Source organism: Saxophila tyrrhenica (genome assembly GCF_035928015.1).
Source record: "Saxophila tyrrhenica strain CCFEE 5935 chromosome Unknown scaffold_9, whole genome shotgun sequence".
Lineage (NCBI taxonomy): Eukaryota > Fungi > Ascomycota > Dothideomycetes > Mycosphaerellales > Extremaceae > Saxophila > Saxophila tyrrhenica.
In genome coordinates, this window is record NW_027041741.1 from 760422 (window position 1) to 775963 (window position 15542).

The 15542-nt window shown below is 52.6% G+C and overlaps 6 protein-coding genes across 6 annotated transcripts; 5 read left to right on the forward strand and 1 right to left on the reverse strand.

Annotated features, from left to right (window-relative positions):
• Positions 1-437: 437 nt before the first annotated feature.
• Positions 438-2523, forward strand: LTR77_006238 (uncharacterized protein; the record flags this gene model as incomplete). The annotated part of the gene is made up of 10 exons (XM_064803480.1): positions 438-623; positions 684-714; positions 770-829; positions 892-926; positions 981-1538; positions 1595-1732; positions 1795-1822; positions 1887-2023; positions 2148-2336; positions 2389-2523. 10 exons carry the CDS (start codon positions 438-440, stop codon positions 2521-2523), a joined length of 1497 nt encoding a protein of 498 aa, XP_064658395.1.
• A 1163-nt stretch (positions 2524-3686) lies between these two features.
• On the forward strand, positions 3687-6844 carry LTR77_006239 (uncharacterized protein; the record flags this gene model as incomplete). Its single annotated transcript, XM_064803481.1, is given in 2 exon segments — positions 3687-6662; positions 6680-6844. The coding sequence occupies 2 exon segments, from the start codon at positions 3687-3689 to the stop codon at positions 6842-6844; spliced, it is 3141 nt and encodes a 1046-aa protein (XP_064658396.1).
• A 194-nt stretch (positions 6845-7038) lies between these two features.
• On the reverse strand, positions 7039-8468 carry SCJ1 (DnaJ- protein scj1; the record flags this gene model as incomplete). Its single annotated transcript, XM_064803482.1, has 2 exons — positions 7039-8210; positions 8351-8468. The coding sequence occupies 2 exons, from the start codon at positions 8466-8468 to the stop codon at positions 7039-7041; spliced, it is 1290 nt and encodes a 429-aa protein (XP_064658397.1).
• Positions 8469-9083: 615 nt separating this feature from the next.
• LTR77_006241 (uncharacterized protein) lies at positions 9084-10830 on the forward strand (the record flags this gene model as incomplete). The annotated part of the gene is made up of 7 exons (XM_064803483.1): positions 9084-9222; positions 9277-9445; positions 9501-9657; positions 9711-9773; positions 9824-10118; positions 10171-10691; positions 10753-10830. The coding sequence occupies 7 exons, from the start codon at positions 9084-9086 to the stop codon at positions 10828-10830; spliced, it is 1422 nt and encodes a 473-aa protein (XP_064658398.1).
• Positions 10831-11492: 662 nt separating this feature from the next.
• LTR77_006242 (uncharacterized protein) lies at positions 11493-13342 on the forward strand (the record flags this gene model as incomplete). Its single annotated transcript, XM_064803484.1, has 6 exons — positions 11493-11866; positions 11930-12206; positions 12278-12514; positions 12573-13103; positions 13172-13189; positions 13244-13342. The coding sequence occupies 6 exons, from the start codon at positions 11493-11495 to the stop codon at positions 13340-13342; spliced, it is 1536 nt and encodes a 511-aa protein (XP_064658399.1).
• A 714-nt stretch (positions 13343-14056) lies between these two features.
• LTR77_006243 (uncharacterized protein) lies at positions 14057-15400 on the forward strand (the record flags this gene model as incomplete). Its single annotated transcript, XM_064803485.1, has 5 exons — positions 14057-14144; positions 14192-14320; positions 14371-14535; positions 14589-14897; positions 14946-15400. The coding sequence occupies 5 exons, from the start codon at positions 14057-14059 to the stop codon at positions 15398-15400; spliced, it is 1146 nt and encodes a 381-aa protein (XP_064658400.1).
• Positions 15401-15542: the final 142 nt, after the last annotated feature.

The following is a 15542-nucleotide window of genomic DNA, read 5'->3' on the forward strand; positions in this document are numbered from 1 at the left end:
TGCGACGTCTGAGACCTTGAGACTGGAGGTCGTCGGCATATGTCAAATGATCGGGTACCGACAAGTATCGAGTTTCAACCATCGCAAAGACTATGCATCTCGGAGCGAATGCACCACCTAAATCCGACCGATGTTGCATCAAGCACGCACACGGTGATGGTCCAAAGCATCCTCAATAGCCGACACCCCTGCAGACTCCACGCGTGGAGCGTGTGGGTTGGTGATGTAGTTCAAACGGGGAGCCTTGGCCTCGTGATAGACCTGAAGCGGGACCCAAGGCTCTTTTCATCTCACTTCCAAGCAAGCTTTATCTTTTACGCTTTCCTTGTCACTGCTTGTCGTCCTGGGCTTGCAGGTTGGTGGCGCACGACAACGCTTAATCTTGGACGACTTCGGATCTTGACCTACATCGATTGTGGTCGTTGACGAAACGCAAAATGGACGGCATTGAGAAGGGTGAGCTCGCCCATCAAGAGGCGGCTCGCGACCACGATGTCGTTGGAAACCATGGTGTCAACCCGGAAGAGGCGATGCATTGGGGCGAGTTGACGGAGAACGAGCTTGTTCTCGAAAAGCAGTTGAAGCGAAAAATTGACATGCTCATCATGCCGCTGGTGATGCTGGTAAGAGATTGCGTTTGATGATTGGCGGAGACATCTTTTGCTGAGGATATGTTCAAATAGGTATACTTGATGAACTACATCGATCGCAACAGTCAGTATTGCTTGGCTTGAGATTTTCCGGGCGTCGTCGCTGACCCATTCGTTAGACTACGCTGCGGCCAAGTTGCAAGGCTTGAAGGACGACTTGAATCTCAAAGGCGCGGAGTGTAAGATCATGCCACGAAAGGTCTTTGGTGGCGCCATGTACTGACGCAACATCTACACACAGATCAGACCGGCCTGTCTATCCTCTTCGTCGGCTACGTATGTTCAACCAGCCCTGAATCGTGAACAGACATCTGACGATCACCTCTGCAGGTCCTTATGCAAGTGCCTTCGAACCTCCTTCTCAACTACTCTGGCAAACCGTCATGGTACATTGGATTCTGGGTCATTGCATGGGGTCTCGTCTCAGCCTTGACGTCTCAAGTCAACAACTATGGCGAAATCGTCGCTTGCCGCTTCATCCTTGGGTTCGTGGAAGCCCCGTTCTTTTGTGGAGTACTTTTTTACTTGTCCAAGTGGTATACGAAGAAGGAACTTTCCTTCCGTATGGCCATCTTCTACTCTGCTTCCCTGCTCTCTGGCGCCTTCGGTCCCCTTATCGCCGCGGGTATTCTGAACGGTTTGGACGGTGCTCGCGGCATCCCGCCCTGGGGTTGGCTTTATATCATAGAGGGAAGCATCACCGTCTTTATCGGCGTGATCATCTTGTTCGTCCTGCCAGACTTCCCTCATACCTGGAAGCTGCTGTCGCCGGAGCTCAAATTCGTTGCCAACAGGCGTATGGCCATCGATGCTGCGGAAGCCGACGTGGACGAAGCCGGTGGCATGTCACAATTGAGGGGCATGGTTCTCGCCCTTACCGACATCAAGGTGTGTTTCCTCGTGTCCATTCACAATTGCCGCGGGCTGACATGAGTTCTCTCTAGACCTACCTGATCTCAATCATGTATCATTGCATCACCGGCGCCACTGGCTTCCAGAACTTCTTCCCGTCGTTGACTCAGACTCTCGGCTATTCAAATGTGATTTCGCTCCTGCTCGTGGCTCCGCCATATATCTTTATGGTAAGAAACTAATGGCCAAACGCTAGCGTGTCTGAAACATTCGCTGAACCTCTTGTTCTTAGGTCTTCTACAGCTACTTTCACTCTTCCCGTGAGTACCGACCTACGCATGAAACGATGAGAATTGTGCTGGCTGACCCTTCTCTCGATCACAGTCTCGGACAGGCTCGGAATGCGTTACGTCTTCTGGATGTATCCCATCCCGATCGTCATTGTGGGATGCTTCGTCTTTATGTTCACGGACAGCTTCGGTCCGCGATACTTCAGTCTTTTCCTGCTGAACTTTGCATTTGTAAGTGTCACCGGTCAAAAGGGAACCACTCGTTCCAGACATTGTCTCGAGACAAGTGATACTCTGAGATGACTTGCTCGGCAATTCCATGTGCCTTGAGACTTGCTAACCCTTATACCGTTAGACTATGAACAGTACTGTATACGCATGGATTTCCAGCTCAATTCCGCGTCCCCCAGCGAAGCGGGCTGCTGCCATTGCTTTCATGAACAGCGTTGGTAACGCAGCATCGATCTGGACACCATTTACGTACTGGGACGGCTCGGCTCCACACTACCGTCCTGCGCTGGGCATCGTTGTTGGGCTCATGACTGTACGCATCACATCTGACGGATCGTTCAAGACATTGGCTGACTTTTGTCAAGGTTGCCGGCATTACGGGGACCATTCTGCGATTCTACCTTGCAAACGAGAACAAGAAGTTCGAACGCCTCGAACAAGCCGACACCGAGCTTCGCGAGAAGGATCTCAAGAGATTGCAGAAGACTGCCGAAATGTAAGGCTCTCCTCTAAGAACACTGCTCTCCTATGAGATGCGGGGACTGACGATATCGCTCAACAGGGAAGGTACCGATCTTGCTACTGCAAGGCAGATCCAAAAAGGTACGAGATTTACCTCCTACGGGTAATTCCTCCCATTTCTGAAACGCTCGCTAACCTCCTGCCCCTCCGCTTGCAGGCTTCCGATATGTTTTGTAGATGTGAGTTGGTGGAAGTCGACATGGTTGACCGATGATCATCAAGACTTCGGTGGCTGTCAAGTAGTATTATGGCATAGATGTACGGTACGCATGCCCGTCTACTGAGCATTGAGACGGAATGAAATCATGTCTCAACTATATTTACATTTCCGTTCTTCGAACACATCACGTGATCAAGATGCTAGCGTGAACCCTAAGCGACTTCCGAACTTTAGTGAACGAACTTCAAGTTCCCAAGCAAACGACACTCCACGACATCATGACCATCTATTCTTGATTATGACCTTAAGCCTCACCTTGATGAGTCTGCGAGGCATCTACACCACCGACGAACAGCGCATGTCATGGCGGCGGTGCAAGCTACTTAGTTCATGACAGCCTCTTTTTGAAACTCGTTCTCGAAGGAAACAATAGGCTTCGACCTACCGAGGAGGAGAACATACTCCCAGCACCATCAAAGTTCGCCGCTGAGAAGTACAGGCTGCTGACTGGAATCTGACCGATTCCGTGTTCTGCGCTCCAGACCGTCTTCACCACAACTGAGGTGCATCTCATTTGCGCTGAGCTTCATACCTACGTAAACTGTGTTCAAGCTGAGTGATTAGTAGGACGATTGTTGGCTTTCTAAGGGCCGATTCAATATCTGACCACCACTTGATAGCTTATGTGAGTTCGCAGGTAAGCGAAGTAGGCTCCCTGCGACTGGTGTGAAAGGTGCTGTCCTATTGTTACATGGGTTCTGGTCATCAATGCGCCTGAACTCAATTGAACACCTGCGGTTCTTTGGGTCAGACAGGAGGACTGCACTGCAATCCGAAGTACATAAAGATTGAGAGCCCCCCCGTCCATTTCCCAACATTCACACCTCCAACATTCACATCTTCTCTCATTGCATCTTCCATCACTCATATCTTCCATCGATCACATCTTACATCATCACTTCACACCCAACAATAGTCACGATGCAGCTCAAGCACTTCGTGCAGAGCAGCCTTGCGCTCTCTGCGCTGACTGTTCAAGCTGCTCCGTTCGCCGTTGTTTCCAACGGCACCACTATCAGCGACCTCACCCAGGTCGCACGTGCTGCTGCCCGTGATGGTATAGGCATGGCTGTTGGCATCTTTGATGCCGCTGACTGGTGCCTCGCCAAATCGTGTTCTGTTCGCATGAACGCGACCATCACGGCCATTGCTAACACTACAGTCGCTGCTGCCGCAGGTGTATTGACCCCCGACTGCGGCATTTCCTGCCAGTTGCAGCTGAAATGCAACATCTCCGCCACGGCAGCAATGGAGGCACTTCGAACGGCCTATCATCAGTTCGAAGCTGCTGGCCTTGAAGGAGATCGTCCGAGGCTCCTTACCGACATGTACTACCTCACCAACAAGACGCGATGCTCTCCTGACTCCCCGAACCTCGCGACATCCTTTCCGGCTCAAGCTCCATCAAAACACGACGGTGGCAGCAAGATCATTCCTTTCCCGGTTTTTACTGAGAATCTTCCGCAATGGACCGTCACTGAGGAAATTGCAGAGACAGAGGCTCCGCTGGACTGGACCTACGTTCTAGACCATCCAGAGGAATTTCCTGAATTGCAAGACTACATTCGACAGGTATTGCAAGAAATGCTGGATAATGAGAGGTTCCAGGACTGGTTGGACTCGCAACCGGAAGCCGACCCCCCTCCAGAGCCGATTGAAGACATTGAGAATCATGTCACCGAGGACGATGATTTCTTTGACGATCGTGGTGCCAGCGATTCGGCTCACTCCTCAGATCCAAATCCGTCGCTGCATGACTCTGATCAATCCGGAGATCCGGAGCCATCAGAAGACGAGTACTATGGCAATGAAGACGCCGACGTGCCATATCAGCCGGAGAACTCACCACCACAGGACCCGCCTTATCCTCAAAATCCGAATCTCGATCCCACAGACGAAGGTGATGTATATGAGGAATCGGACGAAGACCTGTACGGAGACGACGGATATCAACCTGGGCAGAGACGTCCGAACCCATCGCGGGGTGGCAACGGTCCTACTAGCGAAGAGTCTGAGCATCGATATGGCTCTGAGGATAGCGAACTTATCTACGAGCCTGAGACGCCACCGGAGAACCCACCCTTCCAGCCAGAACAGCCGCCACCCGAAACACCTCCCTACCCTCACAGGCAGCCACTCAGTGAGATTCCGGAAGACGAAGACTACCCCATCCAGCACACTCGCCCTGATAGCTCAACTGATGGTAGCGAGGAGCTCAACGACGAAGCACATGATGACCTGTTTGATTCCGAAGACTCCGACCCTGTCTATGAGCCTGAAGATCCCGCGCGTCCACCTCAAGAGCAGGGTGAAGCGCCAGAACCGGTCCCGCAGGAGGATGTGCCGGAAGGAACGAGTGGCGACTCGTCAGAGGGCTACGATGAGACCGATGAGTCTGTCGCCGACGACACTCTCACCGATGAGCCGTCTGGCCCAGTGGACTCTCCAGTCGACCCGATTCCGGATGTCCCAGTCGATCCCATTGAGGGCGCAGCAGAGACTCTGGGAACATTGACCAACGAGGCAGGGGAGACATTAGTGCCAGCTGTCGGTGAAGCTGCAGCGGCCGAGATCTTGGAGAAAGCCGGCCAGACGTTCACCGCATCGAAGTTCCTTCCATTCCACCTCCTGGACGAAGGTGGCAATGTGGTTGGTAAAGTATGGCGTGATATTCGATCCTTGAAGAACGCTGGCAAGCAGGTTATCAAACAAGGGAGTCGATTTGTCCCTGCTCCGGAACAGCTGTACCCACCTCACGTCCCCGACCCAAAGTACCACGGATCCGTGCCTGCGCCTGCACCGCATCATCCTCCCCCACATGTTCCGATTCCGAAGGTGCCTGTTCCCAAGTCCCCGATTCCACTAGTGCCAGCTCCCTTCCCAGGTCCTCCGCCGTTCCCGGTCCCAGTGCCGAATCCAGGACCTCCTAGCATTTCCGATCTGCCTGATGTGCCAGATTTCTGGCCATCTGGTGACGATGATGATGATGACGATGATGAGGAGGAGGAGGACGAGGACGAGGAGGACGAGGAAGACACCGACGACCATTCTGACGGCGAGCACCACAAGCCTCACCACACCAAGACTCATCATAGCAAGACCCATCATAGCAAGACTCATCACACCAAGACACATCACACCAAGACACATCACTCAACATCAACAACCCATTCGACGTCCCATTCGACGACCCATTCAACCACCAGCCACACGACTTCCACCTCTACGAGCTCGACGTGGGCGCCCACAGCCACTGGAATGGCCGCTCTCGCCAAGGTGCCTTCCGAATGTCTCGGCGGTTACTCTTTAAGCCAACTGAAAGAGAGCGACCAGAAGAAGTGCGAGGACACCATCAAGCACTTCAGCCACGTCGAGGCAAGCGCCTGGGTCGGAACGATCTCGTCAGCAGAGTGCCAGCCTCACATTCGTGAAAATCACGATCTCCATCTCGACGTCGGCTGTCTCCCGCTCGTGGCGAGTTTGTCTGGCGACCTCAAGAAGGTCTGGGAAATGGGAATGTTGCCTTCTCAGTGCGCAGCAGACAAGGACGAACGCAAGCACATGCCCATGGACTCGCAGAGGAAGAAGTGGTGCAAGTCCATCGAACATCAGCTCGAAGACTTCTCTCACAAGCACGTCGAGGGCGTCAAGAAGGGCGATCCGCTCCCGTTGCCAGTGCCCGAGGATGAAGATGAGTCGTCACTCAGCTGCTTCAGCCCTCTCTCCTCTCTACAATCCATGAAGGACAAGGACCGCAAGCATTGCGACAAGGAGATCAAGAAGCTCAACCGCATGACGCTCAACTCATGGGCCACGCAGCTGCTGCCACAGCAGTGTATGCTGGATCCGGACCGGGAATGGGTTGACAAGCATGTCAAGAAGGAGTGTGAGACTGCGGTGCGCTCATGACTAAGGATGAGAAGAAAGCGTGGTTCCAGGGTACTTTGCCGCTGGAGTGCCTGTCCAACAGCGACGAGAACAGCATGCATCTTGACAAGAAGGCCAAGAAGCAGTGCGGGAAGGTGTCGGAGAGGCTGGAGAAGATTGCGAAGCTTGACGATACAAAGGCTGGGTGCTGAAAGAAGTGCGAGCGTCGTGGAGGACGATCGATGGGCGAGACTAGACTGTATCGTGCTTGACTAGCTGCTGCAAATAAATTGTGATTTCAAATGGTGTCCAATGTTCTCTTGTAAATCAGCACGACGAGGCTCGAGAGGTGTTTTGAATGTGCAGGCACAAAAATTGATGCCTGGCTGTCTAATGTCTAATTGTCTTACAACTCATCATGTCCTGAAGGCTTCGGTATAGGCCGGCCGCTGTCTGCAAACAAATCGACTCCCTTCTTCTTCCGATATTTCTCCCACGTATTCCACATGTCCTGCTCGAAGCTTTTCTCCATGGCATCAGGCAGGACAACAACATACTCGACGTGCAGCGCACCATACTCTGGTCCGTCGCCTTCGTGTCTCCAGATCGGCATGCCCTCGCCTTCGACGATCTGAACAGTGCCGGGCTGGACGACCTGCCCTCGCTCTCGCGATAGCCGAACGACATGCCCGTCGAGGTGCGTGAGATTGCGGGTCCAGCCGCCCATCCATGCTTCCCGTAATGACAGCACTTCTCGCCAGAACAGACTCTGATCTTTCCGCCTGAAGAAGGTGCCGTCCGTCTTTTCCTTGTCCTCCTTGCCCAGTTCCGGTTCCTTCTCTGAGAGATGCGCAACCAGATCACCAGCCTCCCAATCTGGACTCTCATCGCCCTCGTTCTCGTATGTGACCCGTACACCCTGCGGCATGCCTCTCTCAACATGCAGCTCGAAGCTCTCTTCGGCACGAACTACCCTATGTCCTCCACACTTCTTGCACTTATGCTTGACCGTGCTGCCTCGTCCACCACAGACGTCGCACTGCATCTGCATTTGCTGGAATATGCCAGGTGCCAACATGTGCTTCTGAATGACCATACCCTGTCCATGACACTTGTGGCAGGTATCGCGCTGGCCGTCCTCGCTGCCACTGCCCTCGCACGCCTCGCAGATCACCTGCTTGTTCACCTTGAACTCGTGATCCGCTCCGGTATAGAAATCGCGCAGCGGGACGTTGATCCGCACTTCCATATTCTGCCCTCGTCTTTGACCGCGTCCAAAATGCCCACCTCCACCAAAAAAGCGGCTGAACAGATCGAAAGGATCATGCCCGCCTCCTCCCCGTTGTCCTCCCTGCTGGTGCTGCTTCACACCCTCGTGTCCATGCTGGTCATATATCTTTCGTAACTCCGGGTCTATGAGAACATCGTATGCCTCCGCGATCTCGACGAAACGTTGATGCGCCGAGTCATCGTCCGGGTTCTTGTCCGGGTGGTATTTCTTCGAGAGACTTCGATAGGCTTTCTTAATTTGGCGGTCGTCGGAATCCTTGCTGAGGCCCAGGAGTTTGTAGTAATCCTCTGCGCAGAGTACGAGAAGAGGCAAGAAGCACAGGAGTGCCGCGAGTGTCGAGAAAAGGAGCATCTCTTGGTCCAGCAATCGACCGTGGGCTTACTAGTGAAGAAGCTTACTCCAGCATCGCAACCTCAAAGTAACGAACGTGGTCCAGACCAGTGCGCCGTCAAAGTAGTCACTAATCTGGAGATATAATTGTTCCTGAATTGATCATCGAGTCCTTGCGGCTCTGCTAGAAGCTTATCTGTCCTCTGCGATATCATGACTCGTGTGAGTTAGTCAGCCTTGCTTTGCCTTGTCTTAACGTTCCTTCGCTTGTCAACCTCATCCCTTCTCTCTAAGTAACAGTATACATGCGCACGTCCATATGGATGCAAGAGCTTGCGTCTGTGGCACCTGCCAGGATAGGATATGCAATGGGAACATTCTTCTCTCAAAGCCTGTCGCCAAGGTCAATACAGGGAGGCGCTCATCCGCATGCTACAAACCATCATGACCGGTACAACCACGTACCCTGCTGGCTAGGACACGGGGCAGCATGTCCAATGGACCCCCATCTCTTCTCTCCACAGAGCACTCTTAGTACATGAGGAGCCATAGTCTCTCGCTCGGTGACGAACGATTTCCGGCGTCCGAAAACCCGAACTGTCCGGGCAGACGTAGCACGAAGTCCCCTCATTCCTTGTGGCGACGGTAGCTAGTATAAAGCATGAGCTGTTCGGTACAGTACATTCTCCTAACTTCTCTTCTTGTCTCTCACCGCCAACCTCACAAGTTATGGCTTCGATCCCTCCCGTTCTCCTTCTGCTTCCAGCAATTGCCTTGATCGTAGGTCCACCAAGGCCTGCCTTCGACCAGATACTGACCACCGCCAGTTCATGGTCTATCGAGGACTATGTGGGCCGTTGAGCCACATCCCAGGGCCGCTCGTCTCAAGGTTTACTCGGTTGAGACTCAAGGTGGCAGTCCTACAGGGTGAACGAGTGCGATACATCCACCGTCTTCACGAGCAATATGGTGCGAGACTTTTACTCTATGTACACTGAGACGCACAGTTTACATCCATTCCAGGACCCATCGTCCGTGTGTCAACAGAGGAGATCTCGCTCGCGGACATCAAAGCAGCCAAGATCGTCTACAAAGTCGGCGGGCTATATCTCAAGAGTGACTTCTACGATGCCTTCACCGGCCGTCAGCCCGTTGGGAACGCCTTCTCGATGGTTGACTTCCATGAGCACAGGTGAGCATATCTGCCAATCGAGCCATTCCTCGTTGTGCTGACTTGGACGGAACAGTCGGCATCGGAGACTGACATCTGCAAATTTCACCGAGAAATGGATCTCAAACATGGAGCCCTTCATCGCGGACATTACCAGATCCGCCACGGCGCGAATGGCTGATGAAGCGAGCCGCCACGGGTTTACCGACGTCTTTAAGTGGTTCACATTTATGGTGAGATGACTGGCCTGTGCAACTTTGTGCGCATTAGCTAACCCTCCATACAGGCCACTGACGTGATCGGGGAGTCTAGCTTTGGCACCAGCTTCCGCATGGTCGAAAGAGGACAGGTATGACCTATGCACCAGCAAGGCCTGATCGTTCTAACGATACGGTATAGAAAGACCAGTACATCAGAGACCTCGAGAACGTTACTGGCAGCGGAGTGATCCGTTCAGAGTTCTCTCTCTTCTTCAGGATCATGAAGCAGATTCCGGTCGGCCCGGCAAAAGAGATTGCCAACATCATCAAAAGGTTGCAATCCTACGGTAGAGAGAGTATCGAGCGGTACTACACTTCTCTGAATGCGGATCCTGAGCACGTGAAACCAACGCTGCTTACGAAGGAGTTTGCGCTGGTGGACGCCGGTGAGATGTCCTTAGAGCAGATTCAACGGGACGCTGTAGGAAACATCAGTAATTCTGTCCCAGGGAACGGAGAGATTTCGCGAGCTGACATCTACAATAGTCGCTGGCACCGACACTACAGCACTGACGGCCACCAACGCTGTCTGGCTACTCTCGCAGCACCCGGATATTGAGCAAAAGCTAATCAGGCAGGTCTCGGAACTCCCGAGCGACTTCAAGAACGATGATTTGCAGAAAGTAAGCTTGCTCCAGAGCATCGTTAACGAGACACTCCGCCTGCGCGGAACAATCTCCCAGGGCTTACCCCGAACGGTGCCTCCTGGTGGAGCAGAGTTCTGCGGCTACTTTGTTCCTGGAGGCAGCGTGTGCGGGATACAGTCGCACACGATGCACAGGGATCCCTCCATATGGCCTCATCCAGAGGTGTTCGACCCTTCTCGGTGGGACGAGCCGACAAAGGACCAGCTCCACGCTTTCTTGCCGTTTGGTGGAGGCAGTCGTGTTTGTTTGGGCATGCACTTTGCGCAGCTGGAACTTCGCCACGCTCTAGCGAACTTTTACCGTGCTTTTCCCTACGGGGTGCGGGCGTCGCAGGCGGAGGGTTTCACTGAGGCAGATATGGTGGGTGCACTTGCTGTCTGACATCTTCTCTTCTTGGACTATCACTGATCATCTGACTTAGACACCGATGGCTTTCTTCATCGATGGACCCAGGGGCAAGCGATGTTTGATGGAAAGTCGGAAGGCCATGACATCTTAGGATCAAGCATCTCTTTCGGAGCAGGAGCTGCTTTGGGTCCCGCTGTAAGCACTTGAAGACATATTGTTTTGTTGCATCGAAGAACAGCACACGCTCTGTTGACAGCGTAATGACAAACACGGGCTATCACTTGGTGGTAACCCGCCGTCGTGCGAGCTTGCTTGGGTGATGTCGGTGGCGTCGCGAAGCTTGTTTAGTATGCTTGCACTGATACAAGCTGCGCGCTAGTGATGCTCGTTTAAGCTTCGCCTTCCATTCCACATCACTACTTTCACCATCGCTTTCGCTATCATCAAGTTCCACGCACAATGGCAACGGTCCATAGTCGTAAACATGTCTCGATTGATGGCATAAACTCACTCAATGTCACATATCCTGTCCTCAGAAACAAGCCATTGAAGCTCCCTGCCGCTCTCAAGCCGCTGAACACGACCTTCCTCTTCCGTGTCTCGTGCGCGGGGCCAAATACAGCCAACAAGCCATGCGCTATCTGCAACTGTTCCATATTACCTGCAGCCATCACATCGTGAGCGATGCTACAGTACGCTGCGCCTCAAGGCGGCAGCATGGCTGATAAGTACTACTGCACTTCCGTATTTGCTTAATCTTCGACGGTTCCCTACTCTTCTCAAGTTTCATACCTACTTTTTCAATCAAGCAGAATGCGCTTCAGCTATACATCTCTGCTCGCGATCGCCTATGCGGGCTCATTGGCTTCCGCGGCTAACGATGACTTCAACTACTACCGCAGACACCAGCAGCAGAGACTCCAGAATGCAGCCGTAATAGCGCAGCAGCAGGCTTCACTCGGAGCTCAGAAAGACTATCAGTACCACACCAAGAAGACCGCGCCGTACTTCATCGACTCATGGCCAGATGTCAACTTCGACGCTGGCGAGATGTACTCAGGAAACGTTCCCATCGACGAGTCAGATCCATCACGCAGCCTTTTCTTCGTCTTCACTCCGAGCGAGAAGCCGACAAAGACGCTCACGATCTGGCTGAACGGAGGCCCGGGTTGCAGCTCAATGGTCGGGTACGAAACTTACAGAAGCCTGCCATGTCTGGGACATTGCTAACGACTTTGTCCTGTTTGTAGCTTCTTTCAAGAAAACGGGAACATCCTGTGGCAGCCTGGGACCTACCATGCCACCAGGAACCCGTACGCCTGGTCGAAGTATACCAACGTGCTCTGGGTGGAGCATCCAGTCGGTGTCGGCTTCTCCGTGGGCAAGGTCCATGCCAGAGACGAATTGTCGATCTCTCAGGACTTCATCGGCTTCTTCAAGAACTTCGAGAAACTGTTTGGCATTGAGAACTACAAGATCTATGTTACCGGGGAGTCTTATGCTGGGCGATATGTGCCGTATATCTCGGTACGTTGGGAACCGGCTCACGTCTGACAATCTTGACGCATAACTGACACTCGTCAACCTTACGTATACAGGCTGCAATGCTCGATCAGAAGGACAAGCAATACTTCGACCTCTCCGGCAACGTGATTTATGACCCTTGTATCGGAGAATTCTTGAGAGTTGGCCAGGAAATACCGACCTTCGACTTCGTCATGGCGAATCGCGATATTCTCAATCTCAATGATACCTTCATCGCTCAGTTGGAGCAAGAGCATATCAACTGTGGTTACCGAGACTATATCGACAAGTACATGCAATTCCCGCCTCCGGTAGGTTTACTGGGCCACCCCCTTCCCTCCTCTCACTTACGCTAACGCTTTCTTGAAGGAGCACCAACCAGACCGAGGAGTATACGGCTACAAGAAATGCGACGTCTTCGACAAATACTACGAAGCAGCTTATACAGTCAATCCATGCTTCAACATCTATCACATTACAGATTACTGCCCAGATTTAGGCGACGTCATGGGCAATGCGAAAGGCATCAGCAACGTCGAGTTCTATTTCAACCGCCAGGACGTCAAAAAGGCGCTCCATGCTCCGCTAGACGTCAAATGGCGGGAGTGTGGAGGACCTGTATTCAAGGGCAGAGGCGGCCCTGAAGACGAGTCTGATCAATCGCCGGATCCAATTCAAGGGGTACTACCGCAGGTCATCGAGGCGACAAACAGGGTTCTGGTGTCGAATGCTGATTGGGATGGACTATTGCTCACAAACGGCACGTTGTTGTCTATCCAGAACATGACTTGGAATGGCAAGCTCGGGTTTCAGTCTCCGCCGATGAAGGACTTCGTGGTGAACCTCAAGGACAAGCAATATGGTACAGGTGTACAAGGCATCATGGGAAGACAACACTACGTAAGTTTCAGGGATGAATGCTTGCTTCATGTGAGAACATGACTGACCATGACATTTTGTGGTGACAGGAAAGAGGACTTCTATGGGTGAGTATAGCAGCCAGCAAGCCTCAGTAGGTCACACGCTAAAGCCTCACTCAGGTCGAGACGTTCCAAGCAGGGCATGAGCAACCTCAGTATCAGCCTCGTGCCGCCTTGGAGCATCTCCGTTGGATGCTTGAGTTGGATGAAGACTCGTGAGCAGTGGTTCGATCGGTGTAGCACAATAGCTTGGAGAGCGGTTCACGGAGACGAGCAGTTGCGCGATGACGGTAGTCTCCAGCAGGACACGTTCTGGTACCAGCAGACTACATCTGTCGCTCGCCTGCACGTTGGGTTGGCAAGCAGGAATGAACAGTCCCGTCATGGCATGGCATCTTGTCACTCCAAGGGCGCCTCGGCATCCGGCAAAGGTTCTTCCGTCCCATCTGTGCTTCAATCTCAGGAGTCGGTCACTCTCAATCTCTCGATCAGTATGAGTTCATTGCATGATGTAGTGAAGCTAAGGATGCTACCTCCCACATTGATGGCATACGATAATGCACGAGCGAGATGCAAGACCTCTCGCGCCGAAAGCTCGACGAGGCTAGCAACTCCATCGCCAAACACCCTCCATGCCGCTATTCACGCAACGTTACAGAGTCATTCTTAATACAACGAAGATTGCTTATCCTGGCCCTGTCTGGCTCTACGCTTCTGAGCGATTATCTCATCTCGACACTCCCAAGACTGCTCGCCATGCTCTCCCACGATCATACCCCTCACCTCAGCCTTAGCTTCAACGTCCGAGGTTCAAGTATTGATCAGAAGAACAGCTGCTCTTCCGTTAGAACATACTGATGTGCAGATCGGCGATATCAGAGTAGGGCCATTCGTATTGTCAAACAGCACGTTGAATAGCATTGTCCAAGCACCATGAGCGACAGTCAGACGAAGCAGGCACCAGATCTGGGCATACCTGCCAGCAAGAGCTGCTGCAAGGTTGAGATAATCGATACGACGAGTGAGGATAGAATCAAACGAGTTATGTTCGATGCTAATATTGCTCAGCTATCTTGACTGTCCCCGACAACTTCTTGGTCGAGCCGCATATTGAAGGAAAGGACTATCTTAACCTTCCAGACTATGCTTTCCTCCTGACCTCGGAGAAAGGGGAGAAGGTTGTTTTCGATCTCGGCAGTATGAATGTCCCCTGACAGTGCCCAACAGCCACTGACCATGGCGAACAGCAAGACATGACTGGTGGAACAGCGTTCCCTCAATCGCAGAAATGTGCGAGAAGCATGTTCCAGGGCTGCGAGTCGATAAGGACGTCACTCAGGTCCTAGAGGACGGGGGAGTCAAGCTTGCCGATTTGAAGTCTCTCATACTAAGCCACTGGCATTTTGACCATAGTAAGTCGAACAAGCAGACAGCCTAGAGTATATATGCTGACGCCTGGCTCCAGATGGCAATTTATCTAGCCTACCGACCAGCGTCGACTTGATCACTGGACCAGGATTCAAGGACGCTTTCCTTCCAGGCTACCCAGCGAAGCAGGAATCAGTATTCTGGGAAGAGGACTTCAGGGAACGCAATGTCATCGAAGCGCCATTCGACATGAAGATTGGCAAATTCGACGCTTGGGACTACTTTTCAGACGGCTCGCTCTACGTTTTGAACGTACCAGGCCATGCTACTGCTCACGTCTCTGCCCTCGTTCGGACCACGCCGGACACGTTTGTATTTCTCGGTGGCGATGTCTGCCATTTCACCGGTAAGACTCTTTTCTCGCCGGTAAAGTATATGCTGATGGCGTTCACAGGCGATATACGCCCATCTGAATACATCAACATGCCGGAGAATATCCCAAAGGAAGGCGAAGCACTACTAGACAAGCGCTTCTCTCGCCCCTGCCCCTGCTCGATCTTCATGGCTTCTCATCCCTCACATTCTGACAGCGAGCCATTCTACCGATGCGCGAGTGGATCATCCTCTTTCTACGTCGACCCTCCAACAGCTCAGAACTCAATCCGTACTTTGATTGGTTTTGACGCCAATCCGAACGTCTGCACTTTGATCGCTCACGATCCGGCTCCACTGAAGGTCATGCCATTTTTCCCAAATGGCACGATCAATGACTGGAAGGAGAAGGACTTCAAGCGTCAGATGCATTGGGACTTCTTAAACGAGATACCGGCGAAAGGTGTACCCGGGAAGGATCCGCTTGTTGATGGACTGTACAGAAAGGGCAAGAAGGTCCGTGGTTTGGAGGTCTGAAGTATCGGTGCATCAGATGACCGGAACTCTTGCTTTTACATCTGCTGAAGTTGTCCTATCAATTGATTGCTCTTGGAAGAGAGTCCTTGCTTCACCTTGGAAGCTTCACATCAAGCGAACGAGCATTACTCTGATCTTCACT